Source organism: Dama dama, chromosome X (genome assembly GCF_033118175.1).
Source record: "Dama dama isolate Ldn47 chromosome X, ASM3311817v1, whole genome shotgun sequence".
In the NCBI taxonomy this organism is placed as follows: Eukaryota; Metazoa; Chordata; class Mammalia; order Artiodactyla; family Cervidae; genus Dama; species Dama dama.
The window spans coordinates 106,154,313-106,170,953 of NC_083714.1; the positions used below are offsets into that span (position 1 = coordinate 106,154,313).

The 16,641-nt window shown below is 36.0% G+C and overlaps 1 protein-coding gene across 2 annotated transcripts in view; it reads left to right on the forward strand.

Moving 5' to 3' along the window:
* Positions 1–16,641, forward strand: part of MTMR8 (myotubularin related protein 8) — a 251,889-nt gene that overhangs the window by 223,394 nt on the left and 11,854 nt on the right. Inside the window, exon 14 of one of the 2 annotated variants that reach the window (XM_061136100.1) lies at positions 15,808–15,826. The exons of the other annotated variant lie outside the window; for it this stretch is intronic. Within the exon in view, the coding sequence (XP_060992083.1) occupies positions 15,808–15,810 (3 nt within the window). The 3' untranslated portion in view covers positions 15,811–15,826. Of the gene's footprint in view, positions 1–15,807; positions 15,827–16,641 lie in introns of those variants that run through there. 2 annotated transcript variants of the gene reach the window in all.

Sequence of the window (16,641 nt, forward strand, 5' to 3'; positions counted from 1 at the left end):
GCAAGACTGACACCCACTTAACTCACAAACCATACTGTCTGACAACACATTTTGTTCATTCACATATACCCTATTTCCCTCTATTGGAATCCTCAACCTCTTTTCTGATATAACATACCCTCTTCCCTGAGGTGACCTGTTCAAATGGATAATTTCATCTATCTGGCAGGATTTTTTACCAACAGATTCTCTAAGCATAATTTGATCTCTCAATCAGGGTATGACATGGAATATAACTTTGTACTTGGAATTTATCCACTGTATAGTCCCATGATAACTTATTGCATTAGTTGCAGCTGAGGACATGGCAAGCCAAGTCCCCTTAAATCAGCTATTTCCACAGCCTCCTGTCACCCATAGAAATCTGGTTTCACAGGGGAAAAGGTATCAATGGAAGGCCCTGGTTGGGAAATCACTTCTGGATAAGTCTCAGCCCCTCAACTTATTATGTTTTCTTATTTGCAAAATACTAATAATCTCTTTCCTGTGAGTTTCACACTGTGATTCTGGAAAGCAAGGGAAGTTGTAACTACAAAAGCATTTTGTAAATTTGGAGTTGTTTTTCATATATAAATTGGCAAATCCTGTCAAACTGAACCACATAGAAGCTATTGCATAGAAGCAAGGAACCAAATAATCAAGAATTGGCAATGTCAATTATTTAAGGGGAAAATGTCACTTGGGTATATGTGAGTCACAGCACATTTGAAAGGCTTCTTCATTTCTCTAGGCCTCTGTTGCCTTGTGTTTAAAACAAATGATTTGAACTAGATGATTTCTAGGGAAAGATACTAAATACCTATTGAATGACTCATTGTGTCAGGCCTTGAGGTAGGAGCTTTAAATGTATTTCATGTGGCTTAAATAACTGAAATCCTGTGTAAGACACCAACTGAGTATGTAGGCTATTTGGAACCCAAGGCCGCCTTAAAATTTTGTCTCTCTTCAGAATTTGGTACTCTAAAATCCTGTTTATTGGACTTCTGGTACAGACAAGATGTTGTAGACTCATTTATCACTGCTCCTGCCAATTAAGTACAACTTTTAAACCCTGTGAATAACACAAGAGCCAACCAAAGGAAGACTCTGAAAGGTGGTAAAAGAACTTGTTTGGGACTCCAGGACTGGAGCAACAACCCAAAAGAAGAAGGCAGTCTGACTTAGCTATTTCCTGACCTCTAACTTAAGAATAGAAGGGCAGCCCAGGGAGGGTCATTTCTCCCCCAGATTGAAAAAGAGTCCCTCTGACAGGTGAGCATGGCAGCATCAGTAAGAGGGATTGATTAAGACCCTATCCCCCACTAATAATAATAAACTAGGTGAAGGGCATTCCATCCCTGCCTTTCCCACTGAGAGACACTGTAGTAGCCAGGAGGTATCAACAAGAGATGCCTTGCCACAACAAGTGCTCATCCCAGGAAGCTCCCTCCATTTCCACAGGCAGGGAGGACACTGTAAAAATAAAGGACCAGCCAGGGAAGCCTCTTTGTCCTTGAAGACCTGAAATTTCCATTCCCTACTGAGAGACACAGGGCAACAGGCCTGGGGAAAGCCCTTCCACCCTCTGAGCTAACACAAGCAGAAAGCAGTGGTAGCACTCATTATACCAGATAAGTCAGGTAGAAAAAAGCACTACAAAGGCTCTGAAGCCTAAACTTCCATTGTAACCACAGCTGACAAAAGTGGGCCAGAATCAGCATGCTAAAATTAAGGTGACTGCCTTCTAAAAAAGATTTAAATAGGACCCAGAGTCTCCTAACATACTAAACTGAAATGTTCAGGATACAACAGAAAGTCACTCATAATACCAAGCCAGGAAAATCACAATTTGAATAAGAAAAGATAAACAGCTGACATCAACACTGAAATGAATCAGATTATCTGAAAAGGATTTTAAAACTGTCATCATAGGTACTATTAAAAAGGCAAAGAAATTATTTTGAAGCAAAAGGAAACATGAATATATAAAAAAAAATAATATAACAGAGGATAAAATTAGTGAACTTAAGGACAAGTTAATATAATTTACCCATTCTGAAAAACATTTAAAAATGGCTTTAAAAATAAATAAGCAGAGCCTCAGGGGCCTGTGTAACATTTTTTAAGCCAGCATTCATATCTTTGGAATCAGAGAAAGGAAATAGAAAGAGAATTGCACTGAAAGAGTACATGAAGCAATAATGGCTGAGAACTTCCCAAATTTGGTGAAAAGTGCAAACCTAAGGATTTCAACTGAGCAAACCCCAAATAGAATAAACCCAAAGAAATCCATGCCAGGACACATAATTAAACTTCTAAAAACTAAAGACAAAAAATATTGAGAACAGCCAGAGCAAAATGATACATTATCTGTAGGAGCTAGCAGTTCAAGTGAAAGTAAATTTTTTATATGAAGCTGTGGAAGCCAGAAAAGAGTTGATATTTTTTCAACTGCTGAAAGGAAAAAAAAATTGCCAACTGGAAATGCTGTACTCATTGAAACTATCCTTCAGGAATGCATAGGAAAAAGACATCCTCAGATGAAGGCAAACTAAAAGAATTTGTTGGACCTACTCTTAAATGAAGCTCTTCAACAGAAAGAAGAAATGAACAACATGCAAGAACAGATGGGTAATTTAAGTTGATAGATGGGAACTCTGAGGAAGAATGAAAAATAAGTGTTGGAAATGAAGCATAATGTAATAGAAACGAAGAATGCCTTTGATTTGGCTCATCAACAGATTGGACACAACCAAGGAAAGAATCAGTGACTTGAAAAAACATCACTAGAATCCTCCAAAACTGAAATCCCAAGAGATTTTAAAAATGGAAATTACAAAACAGAATAACCAAGAATTGTGAAACAGTTACATAAGGTATAACATGGGTGTAAGGGGAATATAGAAGAAGAAGAAAGACAAGAAAGAAAAAGAAGGGAGGAAGAAAGAAAAGGAGGGAGGGAAGGAGGAAGACAAGCAATATTTGAAGCAATAATGACTAAGAATTTCTGAAAATTAATGATAGACACCAACCCACAGACCCAGGAAGCTCATAGAATACCAAAAAGAATAAATACCAGGAAAGTCTACACATATGTAAATCATATTTAAAATGCAGAAGATCAAAGACAAATTCTTGAAAGGAACTAGAGAGGCAGAATTGCTATACCTATAACAAAGCAAGGGTAAGAGTTATATCAAACTTCTCTTCAAAATCTTGCAAGCACAGACAGACTAGAATAAAATAGTTAAAGCATTAAAAGGAGAAAATAACCAATCTAAAATTTTGTACCAGTGAAATTATTCTTCCAATGTGAAGAAGATAAAAGCTTAAAGTAAGATGATAGACTAGGAAGATCCAAATCCTCATTCCCCCATAGGAGCATTTTTTAAAACAACTAGAGAGTAAATAAAATGACTTTATAAGGTTTCTGGAAATCACATAACTGTAACATCCAAGCAAATGCCCAACCAAGAAAAAGCCCCATTCAAAAAGCTAGAAAAATTTGTGATGTTTTTACTCATCCTTGACCTACTCCCTCCCTAGCATGGTGTGGATGGAGGGAAGCGGTGGCCCAGTCCCCAGTTACTTCTTTAAACCAGAGAAAGCAGAGTGGAGTTAATTTGCAATGTTGTGACCTTCCTGGGGGCTGCAGGAAGGATTGGTCTCTGTATTGTTGAAAATGGATCTCAGATACCAGGCTAGGAAAAACCATGTGAAACAGTGAGCACAGTTCATGAAAGCCACAGAAAGACTACAGAGCCACAGATAATGGAGGCAAGAAAATACTGGTAGAGGAATACAATATAAAAGCAAAGACCTTGAGAAATTGGGATGTTAATTCTTAGGGAAGTTATTATATTTATAAGCCGCTATTTGTTAGCATAACACCTGACCTACAAGAAATACTAGATAGAGGTCCTTCAAGTTGAAGTGAAAGAATTCTTGAAAGGAGTTCAAAGTCATACAAAAAATAAAGTTCTCCATTGAAGGTAAATATGTAGATAAATGTAAAAACCAGTATTACTGTGATTAGGTTTAAAACTCAGCTTTTCATTTTCTACACTATTTAAAAGAGAAATGCCTAAAGAATAATTGGAAATCTATGTCAGTTGGTTACATTGTATAAAGATGTAGCTTGTGACAACACTAACATAAAGTAAGGGAGGCAGAGATGTAAAGGGTAGTTTCCATAGGCAGTTGAAGTTAAGGTGGTAACAATTTAAAATTGATTGTTATAACTTTAAGATGTTTTTGTTATCACCATGGTAACCACAAAGAAAATATAGATAATATCCAGGAGGCAATGAGAAACGAATCAAAATGTGTCACTACAAAAAAACCCAACTGAACACAAAGGAAGGCAGTAATGGAGAAAGTGAGGTTCACTAAGGGCATAAGACGTGGAAAACAACAAAATTGAAATAGCAAGCTTTTCACCAATAGCAATTACTTTACATGTAAATGAATTAAACTCCCCAATAGAAAGATATATATTGACAAAATGGATTAAAAAAAAGAAACAGAATCTAATTGTATGCTATCAGCAAGGGACCCAACTTAGATCCAAGGGCATGCATAGGTTGAAAATTGTTGGAAAAGGTGTTCCATGCAAATAGTGACCAAGAGAGGAGGGGTGGCTATACTAACGTCAGACAAAATAGACTTTAACATAAAAACTGTTATGAAAGGCAAAGAAGGACAGTATATAATACTAAACGGGTCAATTCATTAGAAAGATATAACAACCCAAAGCTACCAGAAATAACAATAGTTCAACATACTAAAATCAATCAAGGTAATATACCACATTTATGTTACAGAATACAAGTCTGTGTTCCCAATGTTGAGTGAGGCCAAACAATACCAAAATGTCAGAGTTTGGAGCAGAGAAAGTTTTATTGAAGGGCCGTGCAAGGAAACTGGTAACTCATGCCTTAAAAAGCCTGAACTCTCTAAGGCTTTCAGAAAAGCACTTTTAGAGGCAAGGTGAGGGAACAATGTAGTTAGTTGTTGCAGACTCCTTGGTGTAGGCTTCTTTGTTCTTGCAGCTGTCCAGGTAGGTCAGCCCACGGTCAGGTCACAATATTACTGTAAACCTCCAACAAGACAAACTATTTTCAAGCTATAGGCAACATTCTTTTAGAAAAGGTGCAGAGTCAACATAACTTAGCACAGGCAACAGAGGATAAAGATTAAAGTAAATGTATGGCAAAAACCACTATAATATTATAAAGTAATTAGCCTCCAATTAAAATAAATAAATTTTTTAAAAAAGATTAAAGTAAGGTTAAAGTAAAAGGAAAGTATCAGGGGTAAAAGTAAAGTAAATAAAGTATCAGGGCTTCCCTGATGTCTCAGTTGGTAAAGAAAACGCAGGAGACCCCAGTTTGATTCCTTAGGAAGATCCGCTGGGGAAGGAATAAGCTACCCACTCCAGAATTCTAGGCCTTCCCTGTAGCTCAGCTGGTAAAGAATCCACCTGCAATGAGGGTAGACCTGGGTTCAATCCTGGGTTGGGAAGATCCCCTGGAGAAAGGAAAAGCTACTCACTCCAGTATTCTGGAGTGGAGAATTACATGGACTGTATAGTCCATGGGGTTGCAAAGAGGAAGACACGACTGAGCAACTCTCACACAAAGTAAAAGGAACAGGTCTAATAAGTAGTCAGATTTGCTGTTCCCTGTTACATTAATAGAATGAAGGAGAAAATCATATGATCTTTTCAATTCATGAAGAAAAAAATATTTTTTTAATTAACACTATTCCATGATTTTAAAAAGCCCAAAAACATCTCACTAAACTGGGACTAGAAGGAAACTATCTCAACACAATAAAGGCCATATATGGAAAATCCAGCACTAACACCACACTCAATGGTGAAATATTTTTCTCTAAAGTGAGCAACAAGAGAGTAGTGACTGCTTACACCATTTCCTACTCAGCATTGTACTGGAAGTTTTAACCAGAGAAATTTGCAAGAAAAAAAAAATATATATAAGGGATACAAATTGGAAAGGAAGAGGCAAAATATGTTTGAAGATGTAAATATTTAAAATAAATAAAATATATAATATAGTGTTAGGACTGATAAGTGAGTCTAACAAGATTGCAGGATACAAAATCAACATGCAAAAAATTATTTGCACTTCTATGTGCTAATAATGAGCAATTTGAAAAGGAAATTAAGAAATCAATTCCATTTACAAAGCCATATATAATAATAAAATACCTGGGAGGAAATTTAATGAAGGAGGTCAAAGAAATGTACACTGAAACCACAAAAGGATGCTGAAAGAAATAAGACGCAAGTGGAAAGACATTCATATTCATGGGCTGTAAGAACTAATTTTGTTAAGTGTCAATACTACCCAAAGTAATCCACAAGTTAAATGCAAACCCTATCAAAATTGTAGAGGCATTTTTTTTGGCAGAAAGAGAAAATTCCATCCAAAAATTCATATGGAATTTTGAGTATTCCCAGAGAGACAAAAATACCTTGAAAAACAAAGCTCAAAACCTCACACTTTCTGATTTCATTGCATATAGAAAGCTATAGTAATCAAAACAATGTGGGACTTGTATAGGGAAGTACACTAATGGAATAAAATGTCAAGAAATAAACTCTCATGTTGTTCAGTCGCTGAGTCATGTCTGACTCTGTGACCCCATGGACTGCAGCATGCCAGGCTTCCCTGTCCTTCACTATCTCCTGTAGTTTGCTCAGATTCATGTCCATTGAGTTGGTGATGCTATCTAACCATCTTATCCTCTGCCACCCTCTTCTCCTTTTGCCCTCGATCTTTCCCAGCATCAGGGTCTTTTCCAATGAGTCACCTCTACATAAGGTGGCTAACACATTGGAGCTATATTCAGGGTTGATTTCCTTTAGTATTTATTGATTTGATCTCCTTGCTGTTCAACAGACTCTCAAGAGTCTTCTCCAGCACCACAGTTCAAAAGAATCAATTCTTTGGCTCTCAGCCTTTTTCATGATCCAGCCCTCACATCTGTACATGACTACAGGAAGAACCATAGCTTTGACTATATGGACCTTTGTCAGCAAAGTGATATCTCTGCTTTTTAATATGCTGTCTAGATTTGCCATAGATTTTCTTCCAAAGAACAAGTATCTTTTAATTTCATGACTGCAGTCACCATCTGCAGTGATTTTGGATCCCAAGAAAATACTACCTGCCACTGTTTTTATTTTTTTCCCATCTATTTGCCAGAAAGTGATGGGACCAGATGCCATGATCTTGTTTTTAATTAATTATTTTAATTGGAGGTTAATTACTTTACAATAGTGTGATGGGTTTTGTCATACATCAACATGATCCAGCCACGGGTGTACATATGTGTTTCTTTTTATTTTTAATGTCGAGTTTTAAGCCAGCTTTTTCACTCTCCTCTTTCACTCGCATCAAGAGGCTCTTTAGTTCCTCTTCACTTTTCTGTCATTAGAATGATATCATTTGCATTTCTGAGGTTGTTGTTATTTCTCCCAGCCATCTTGATTCCAGCTCATGCTTCATCCAGCCCAGCATTTCACATGATGTACTCTGCATATAAGTTAAATAAACTAGGTGACAATATATGGCCTTGATGTAATCCTTTCCCAATTTTGAACCAGTCAGTTGTTCCAGGTCTGGTTCTAACAGTTTCTTGAACTGCATGCAGATTTCTCGAAGACAGGTAAGGTAGTCTGATACTCCCATCTCTTTTAGAATTTTCCACAGTTTGTTGTGATCCACACAGTCAAAGGCTTCAGTGTGATCAATGAAGGAGAAGCAGATGTTGTTGTTTTTTTTTTTTTTCTGGCATTCCCTTGCTTACTCTATGATCCAATGAGGTTTACAATTTGATCTCCGGTTCCTCTGCCTTTCCTAAACCCAGCTTGTACATCTGGAAGTTCTCAGTTCTCAACTGGGTCAAAGCAGAAACTCTCATATGTATGATCAAATGATTCTCGATAGAAGCACTAAGATCATTCAACAGGGAAAGGATGAAAGGATGTCTTTTCAACAAATGGTGTTGGTAAAATTATATCCACATACCAAAGAATCAAATTGGAAATTATAGGGGAAAGTTTCATGATATTTGATATATCAATTATTTCTTGTATATGTCATTAGAAGTAGAGACAACAAAAGGAAAAAAAACTGTATAAATGGATTTCACCAAAATCAAAAACTTTGTCTATAAAAAACTATTACTGAGAATGAAATGAGAGAAAATATTTGTGAACCATAAATCTGATAAGGGATTAGTACTTAAACACAAAAACAACAAAATGTACCTGATTAAAAATGGGCAAAGTACTTAAACAGACATGACTCTAAAGAAGATATACAAATGACAATAAGTACATGAAAGGTGTTCAATGTCACTAATCATCAGGGAAATGCAAATCAAAATCACAATGATATACCATTTCACACCTGTCAAAAGGGCTATTACCAAAAAGACCAGAGGTAATAACTGCTGGCAAGGATGTGAAGAAAGGGAACCCTGGTGCACAACTGGTGGGAATGTAAATTAGTAGAGCCACTAATAAAAACTGTATGGTTTCTAACCATAAAAAGCCCTTGATTTAAAAAAAAATGTATGGTTACTCAAAAGATTAAAAGCAAAACTACCATATGATCCAATAATTTCACTTCTAAGTGTATATCCAAAGGATACAAAATCATTGTCTCAAAGAGGCATCTGTACTCTCATGTTCAGCAGCATTATTCACAATAGCCAAGACATGGAGACAACCTAAGTGTTCTATGCTGTGCTTAGTCGAACAGTTCTGTCTGACTCTTTTGAGACCCCAGGGACTATAGCCCACCATGCTCCTCTGTCCATGGGGATTCTCCAGGCAAGAATACTGAAGTGGGTTACCATGCCCTCCTCCAGGGGATCTTCCCAAACCAGGGATCGAACCTAGGTCTCCCACATTTCAGGCAGACTCTTTTTCCATCTCAGCCAACAGACAAATAGGTAAAGAAAACATTTTAGATATAGATACATAATAGTATTCAGCCATTAAAAAGAAAGAAAGCCTGCCAACTGTGACAACATAGATGGACCTTGAGGGCACTATCCTAAGTGAAATGTCAGACAAAGACATACTGAATGATCTCACATACATGTGGAATCTAAAAACATTCAACTCATAGAAACATAAAACTCGCAGAAACAGTAGAATGGTGGTTGCCTAAGGGATAAGGGAAATTGGGAGATATTGGTCAAAGTGTACAAACTTTCAGTGACAAAATTAATAAGTTCGGGGGATCTAAGGTACAGAATGGTAAATACAGTTAACAATACTATATTCTATACTTGAAAGTTTCTATGAGAATAGAGTTTTATTTTTCTCACCATAACAACAAAATGATAAGGAGTTAAAAGGTGTTTTAACTAACCTTATTTTCATAGATAGTCTACATTATATATGTGTATCAAATCATCACATTGTATACCTTAATTTACATAATGTTATATGTCAGTTATATCACAAAAAAGCTGAAAAAATAAATTAAAAACTAGAAGTTAAAAAAGTATACTCTCAGACCACAATAGAATTATGCCACAAATTGATCATCAAAATGTAGCCATAAAAGTCTCATATATAAGGAGATTAAACAATACATTTCTAAAGAACACATGGGGCAGGGAAGAAGCCTGAAAAGAAATTTTAAATGTTTGAAAGTGAAAATTAAAAATACAATACAATATCAAAATCCAGGGAATGCAGTGAAAGTAATGCATTGAGAGAAATTATAGTGTTAAGTTAGAAAAGAAGAAAGAGCTAAAGTAACTAATATAAGATTCCACATTAGGAAACTAGAAAAAAAAGAGCAAGTTAAACCAAAAGAAGGAGAAAAAAATAGAGCAGACACTGAGGAAAATTATAAAGATCAAATAAGACAGAAATTCAATAAAGAAAATAACAAAACCAAAAGCTTGTTCTTTGCAAACGTTACTAAAATTGCTAAGCCTCTAGCCAAGTTAACTATGTGAAGAAGAAAGAAGATATAAATTATTATTTGGACAATAAAAGGGTAATAAGAGAATATTATGAACAACTCTGTGTCCACAGATTTGATAACCAAATGAAACAGACCTATTGCTTGAAAGACAAAATCAACAAAAATTCACACAAGAAGAAATAGACAATCTGAATGGGCCTATACCTATTAATGAATTGAATCAAGAAATGATGAAACAGAATAGAGAGCCTAGAAATAAACCATAATTAAATAAAGCATAATTATATGTTCAATTAATCTACAAGAAAGGATACAATGGGGAAAAGACAGTCTCTTCAATAAATGGTACTGAAAAAACTAGACTGCTACATGCAAAAGAATGAAACAGGACCACTTCATTACACCATATACAGAAATAAACTAAAAATGAACTAAAGACTTAAATAAACCTCATACAATAAAACAGGCAATATGCTTTGACATTGGTTTTAGCAATGTTTTTTGGACATGTCTTTTCAGGCAAGGGCAACAAAAGAAAAAGTAAACAAATGAGACTAAAAACTAAAATGCCTACTTTTTTTTTTGCAGGTACAAAGTTTATTATTAGAGACAGAGCACAACAAGGGGGAGGGCATATAGAGAAATGCTTTGTTTAGTTAAGATAGAAGCAAGGCAGAGATACACACCAGGAGAGAAAGGTAAAATGCCTTTTACAGTGAAAAAAACTATCAACACAAAAAGGCAACCTACTGAATAGGAGAAGACACTTGTAAACAATATAACCAATAAGGGGTTGATATCAAAAATATATAAAAAATTATACAACTCAATATCAAAATACCAACAACCCTATTAAAAATTGCAGTAGTGATGAATAGACTCTTTTTTCCCCAGGGAAAGCATACAAATGGCCAACAGGCACATTGAAAATATGCTCAACATCACTAATCATCAGGGGAGTACAAATCAAAACCACAAAAAATACCACACCTCACACCTGTCAGAATGGCTATTATCAAAAAAACAAGAAACAATTGTTGGCGAGCATGTAGAAAAAAGAGAACACTCATACACTGTTGGTGGGAATGTAAATTGGTACACCAAGTATGGAAAACAGTATGGATAATCCTCAAGAAACTAAAAATAGAACTACTATCTAATCCACAATTCTACTTCTGAGTACTTATTTGAAGAAACAAAACTAATTCAAATAGATATATGTACCCCTATATTCATTGCAATACTACTTACAATAGCCAAGATATGGAAGCCACCTAAGTGTCCATCGATAGACAAATAGATAAAAAAGAGGTAGTATATATTAAAAAATGGAATATTACTCATCCATAAAAAAGAATGAAATCTTGCCATTTGCAACAATGTTGATGGAGAGAAATGTCAGAGAAAGATGAATATTATGATTTCACTTGCATGTTTTGTAATCTATAAAAGAAAACAAATGGACTAACAAAGTAAAACAGAAACAGACTCATAGGTATGAAGAACAAATTGGTGGTTGCCAGAGGGGAGGTGTGTTGGGGGATGGGCAAATAGATAAAGGGGATTAAAAGATAAAAACTTTCAGCTATAAAAAAAGTCATGAGACTATAAAGTACAGTATAGGGAATATAGTTAATGATATTGTAATAACTCTGGTGACAGATGGTAACTAGATCTTTCATGGTGATCATTTTATAATTTATAAAAATAGTGAATCACTGTTCTACACTTAAAACTCATGTAACATTGTATGTCAATTATAATTTCTAAAAAATTAATAACCTTACAAAGCAAATCACTAGTCTTAGATGGGTTCACTGATGGATTCTATCAGACAATTAAGGGGAAAAAATTATACCTATTATCTACAGTTTCTTCCAAAAATTGAAACAGAGGGAATACTTCTTACTATGAGGGGTTTACCATAGGTGGCACCAGTGGTAAAGAATCTGCCTGCCATGCAGGAGATGCAGGAGACGCGGATTTGTTGATCCCTGGGTCGGGAAGATCCCCTGGAGTAGGAAATGACAAGCCACTTCAGTATTCTTTTCTAGAAAATTCTGTGTACAGAGGAGCCTGGCAGGCTATATAGTCCATGGGGTCGCAAAGAGTTGGACACGGCTAATCATGCACGCGCGTGCACACACACACACACACACACACACACACACACACACACACACACACACACATGATGAGGCCAGCATTATACTAATACCAAATCTAGACAAAAAAACTTCATAGGAAAACTACAAATCAATATTTATCATGAACATAGCTGCAAAATCCCTCAACAAAATATTAGCAAATCAAACCAAACAGTGTTTAAAAAGAATAATGCAACATTTAACAAGTGGAATGACCACAAGTTTGGTTCAACATTTGAAAATCAATTAATGTACTTCATCATAGCAACACACTGATAAATAAAAATCACATCATTATTTCAATAGATGCAGAATAAACATTTGCGATATCAAACACTAATTTATGATTTAAAAAAAAAAAAACATTGAAATGGGAGTGCAGGGAAACTTCCTCAATTTGATAAACAACATCTGAGAAGCCTGCAGCAAACATCATACCTAATGGTAAGAACCTCAAAGCATTCCTATGAAGGAATTCCTATGAAGGAATCAATATCAATAGATATTGATTAGCAAGAATGCAAGGATAACTCTTGTTACTACTCCTTTTCTACATCATACTGGAAGTCCTAGCTAAGAAAAGAAAATAAAAGGTATAAAGATTCAGAAGGGAGATATAAAACTGTCTATGTACTAGATGACATTATTGCATATAGAAAGTCCAAAATAATGGATGGAACAACTTCTGGAACTAATAAGCAATTATAGCAAGCTTTCAGGACACAAGGTTAATATATAAAAGCCAACCATTTTCCTATATACCAGCAATGAATAAGAAGAATTTAGAAATTCAAAACACAATACCATTCACATTAGCACCAAAAAATACATAGAGACAGGTTTATCAAAATATATGCACGATCTACTTGAAGAAAACTACAAAACCTTGATGTATGAAATCAAAGAAGAAGGAAATAAATGGAGAGATAGTGCTTGTTAACGGATAGAAGACAAAATGTTGTCAAGTTTTCAGTTCTCCAACTTGATCTATAGATTCAATGCAATCTCAATCAAAATCTCAGGAAGTTTTTTTGTGACTATCAACAAACTGATTATAAAGTTATTATAAAGTTCATATAGAGGGGCAAAAGATCCATAATAACTGACACATTATTGAAAGAGAAGAACAACAGAGGGCTGACACTACTCAACTTCAAGACTTACTATAAAGCTATAGTAACCAAGAAAGTGTATTATTGGTAAATAATAGACAAATAGATCGATGGAAAGCTTAGAAGTAGATCCACGTAAATATAATCAACTGATCTTTGACAAAGTAAAGGCAACACTATGGAGCAAAGATAGTCTTTTCAACAAATGGTGCTGAAACAACTGGATATCCACATGTAAAAAAAATGAATCTAGACAAAGACCTCACACTTTGACAGAAATTAAAGATGGATCACAGACCTATGTGTAAAATGGAAAACTATAAAATTACTGGAATATAACCTAAAAGAAAACCTCGATGATCTTGGGCATGGCAATGACTTTTTAGATACAACACCAAAGGCAGGATCTAGGAAAAAAATTATTGATAAGCTGAACTTAATTTTTTTAAGTCTGATAGGCAAAAGACACTAGTAAAAGAATGAGAAGCCAAAGACTTGGAGAAAATTTTTACAAAAGAGACATCTGTACAGCAGAAAACAATACAACACTGTAAAGCAACCATACTCCAATAAAAAATTTAAAAGATACCTATGATAAAAGACTGCTATAGAAATTACAAAAAGAACTCTTAAAAGTCAACAATAAGAAAACAAACAACCCAATTAAAAAATGTGACAAACATTGTAACAGACACCTCACCAAAGAAGGTATACAAATGGCAACTATGCATATAAAAAGATGCTTATGTCATATTCATCAGGGAAATGCAAAATAAAACAATAAGATACTACTGCACACCTATTAGAATGGCCAAAACCATGAATATTGACAACACCAAATGCTGAGAAGGGTCTGGAATAATAGGAACTCTTGTTCATTGCTAGTAGGAATGCAAAATGGTACAGCCACTTTGGAAGACACTTTGGCAGTTTCTTACAAAGCTAAATATAATTTTACCATACAATCCCATCAATCAAACTCTGGAATTTACCCAAAGGAATTGATAATTTATATTCCCTCAGATGGGCTTCCATGGTTGCTCAGACAATAAAGAATCCATCTGCAATGCAGGAGACATGGGTTCGATCCCTTGGTCAGGAAGATCCCCTGGAGAAGAGAATGGCTCCCCACTCCAGTATTCTTGCCTGGAGAATTCCATGGACAGAGGAGCCTGGTGGGCTAGTCTATGGGGTCACAAAGTGTCGGACACAACTGAGTGACTAACACATTTCAGTACTTTTCTTTTGCACAAAACCTGCATACAGATATTTCTAGCAGCCTTATTTATAATCTCCCAAACTTAAAAGTCACCAAAATAGTCTTCAATAGATGAACTTACAAATAAACTGTGGAACATCCAGACATTGGAAAATTCTTCAGCACTGAAAAGAAATGAGATATTAAGTAATATAAAGACATATAGGAACTGTAAAAACAAAAACAAAACCATAGAACCCTCAATTAAATAGAGTTGGGAGAGAGAAGGAGGAGCTCTCATGCCCTATGAGGATAGCAGAGCCCAATAGAAAGATGGACTTCTTTCCTGGCAAGAACTCTGACAAAGAAAAGTCATGAATTCTGTTTACTATAGCCCTCCCAACTTTCTTTTCCTCTCTATAAAAGTGTTCTTTCCTTGCTGTGGGAGGAATTCAACATGACTCACCATGGTTACTGACTCCAAATTGCAATTCTCTGCTGATATTGAAGAGACTAATTTTTGCTTGAGAGATATCTGATACTCTACTTGTTTTAGGTCAACAGAATCTTAAATTCACATTACTAACTGCAAGAAGCCAATCTGAAAATGCTACATTCTAAAAAAGGCAAAACTATGGAGACAATAAAAACATCAGTGTTGCCTGAGCTTGGGTAGGGGTAGGATGAATAGGTGGAGCACAGAGGATTTTTGAGGAAATGAGAATACTCTGAATAATACTATAATGATGGCTACATATCATTCAGTTCAGTTCAGTTCAGTCACTCAGTCGTGTCCGACTCTTTGCGACCCTATGAATCGCAGCACGCCAGGCCTCCCTGTCCGTCACAAATTCCCGGAGGTTACTCAAACTCATGTCCATCGAGTCGGTGATGCCATCCAGCCATCTCATCCTCCGTCGTCCCCTTCTCCTCCTGCCCCCAATCCCTCCCAGCATCAGGGTCTTTTCCAATGAGTCAACTCTTCGCATGAGGTGGTCAAAGTATTGGAGTTTCGGCTTCAGCATCAGTCCTTCCAATGAACACCCAGGACTGATCTCCTTTAGGATGGACTGGTTGAATCTCCTTGCAGTCCAAGGGACTCTCAAGAGTCTTCTCCAACACCACAGTTAGATATAAATATTTGACCCAATCATAGAACATACAACACGGAGGATGAACCCTCATGCAAGCTATGAACTTAGGGTCATTATGATGTATCAATGTAAGTTCATCGGGTGTTATAAATAGCCCACTCTGGTAGGGGATGTTGATAATGGGGAAGACTATTTGTGAATAGGGACAGAGTATTTGGGAAATCTATGTACCATCCTCTCAATTTTGCTATGAACATAAGACTTCTCAAAAAAAAGTTTTTTCTTTTCTTTTTCAAGTGAGTAAGATGGTAACACATGGACATCACCAGATGGTCAACACCGAAATCAGATTGATTATATTCTTTGCAGCCAAAGATGGAGAAGTTCTATACAGTCAGCTAAAACAAGACCAGGAGCTGACTGTGGCTCAGATCATGAATTCCTTATGGCTAAATTCAGACTGAAATTGAAGAAAGTGGAGTAAACCACTAGACCATTGAGGTATGACCTAATTCAAATCCCTTATGACTATACAGTGGAAGTGAGAAATAGATTTAAGGAACTGGATCTGATAGACAGAGTGCCTGATGAACTATGGATGGAGGCTCGTGACATTGTACAGGAGACAGGAATCAAGACCGTCCCCAAGAAAAAGAAATGCAAAAAAGCAAAATGGCTGTCTGAAGAGGCCTTACAGATAGCTGAGAAAAAAAAGGAAGCGAAAAACAAAGGAAAAAAGGAAAGATATACCCATTTGAATGCAGAGTTCCAAAGAATAGCAAGGGGAGATAAGAAAGCCTTCCTCAGCAATCAGTGCAAATAAATAGAGGAAAACAATAGAATGGGAAAGACTAGAGATCTCTTCAAGAAAATTAGAGATACCAAGGGAACATTTCGTGTAAAGATGGGCTCAATAAAGGACAGAAATGGTAGGGACCTAACAAAAGCAGAAGATATTAAGAGGTGGCAAGAATACACAGAAGAACTATACAAAAAAGATCTTCATGACCCAGATAATCATGATGGTGTGATCACTCACCTAGAGCCAGACATCCTGGAATGTGAAGTCAAGTGGCCCTTAGTAAGCATCACTATGAACAAAGCTAGTGAATGTGATGGAATTCCAGTTGA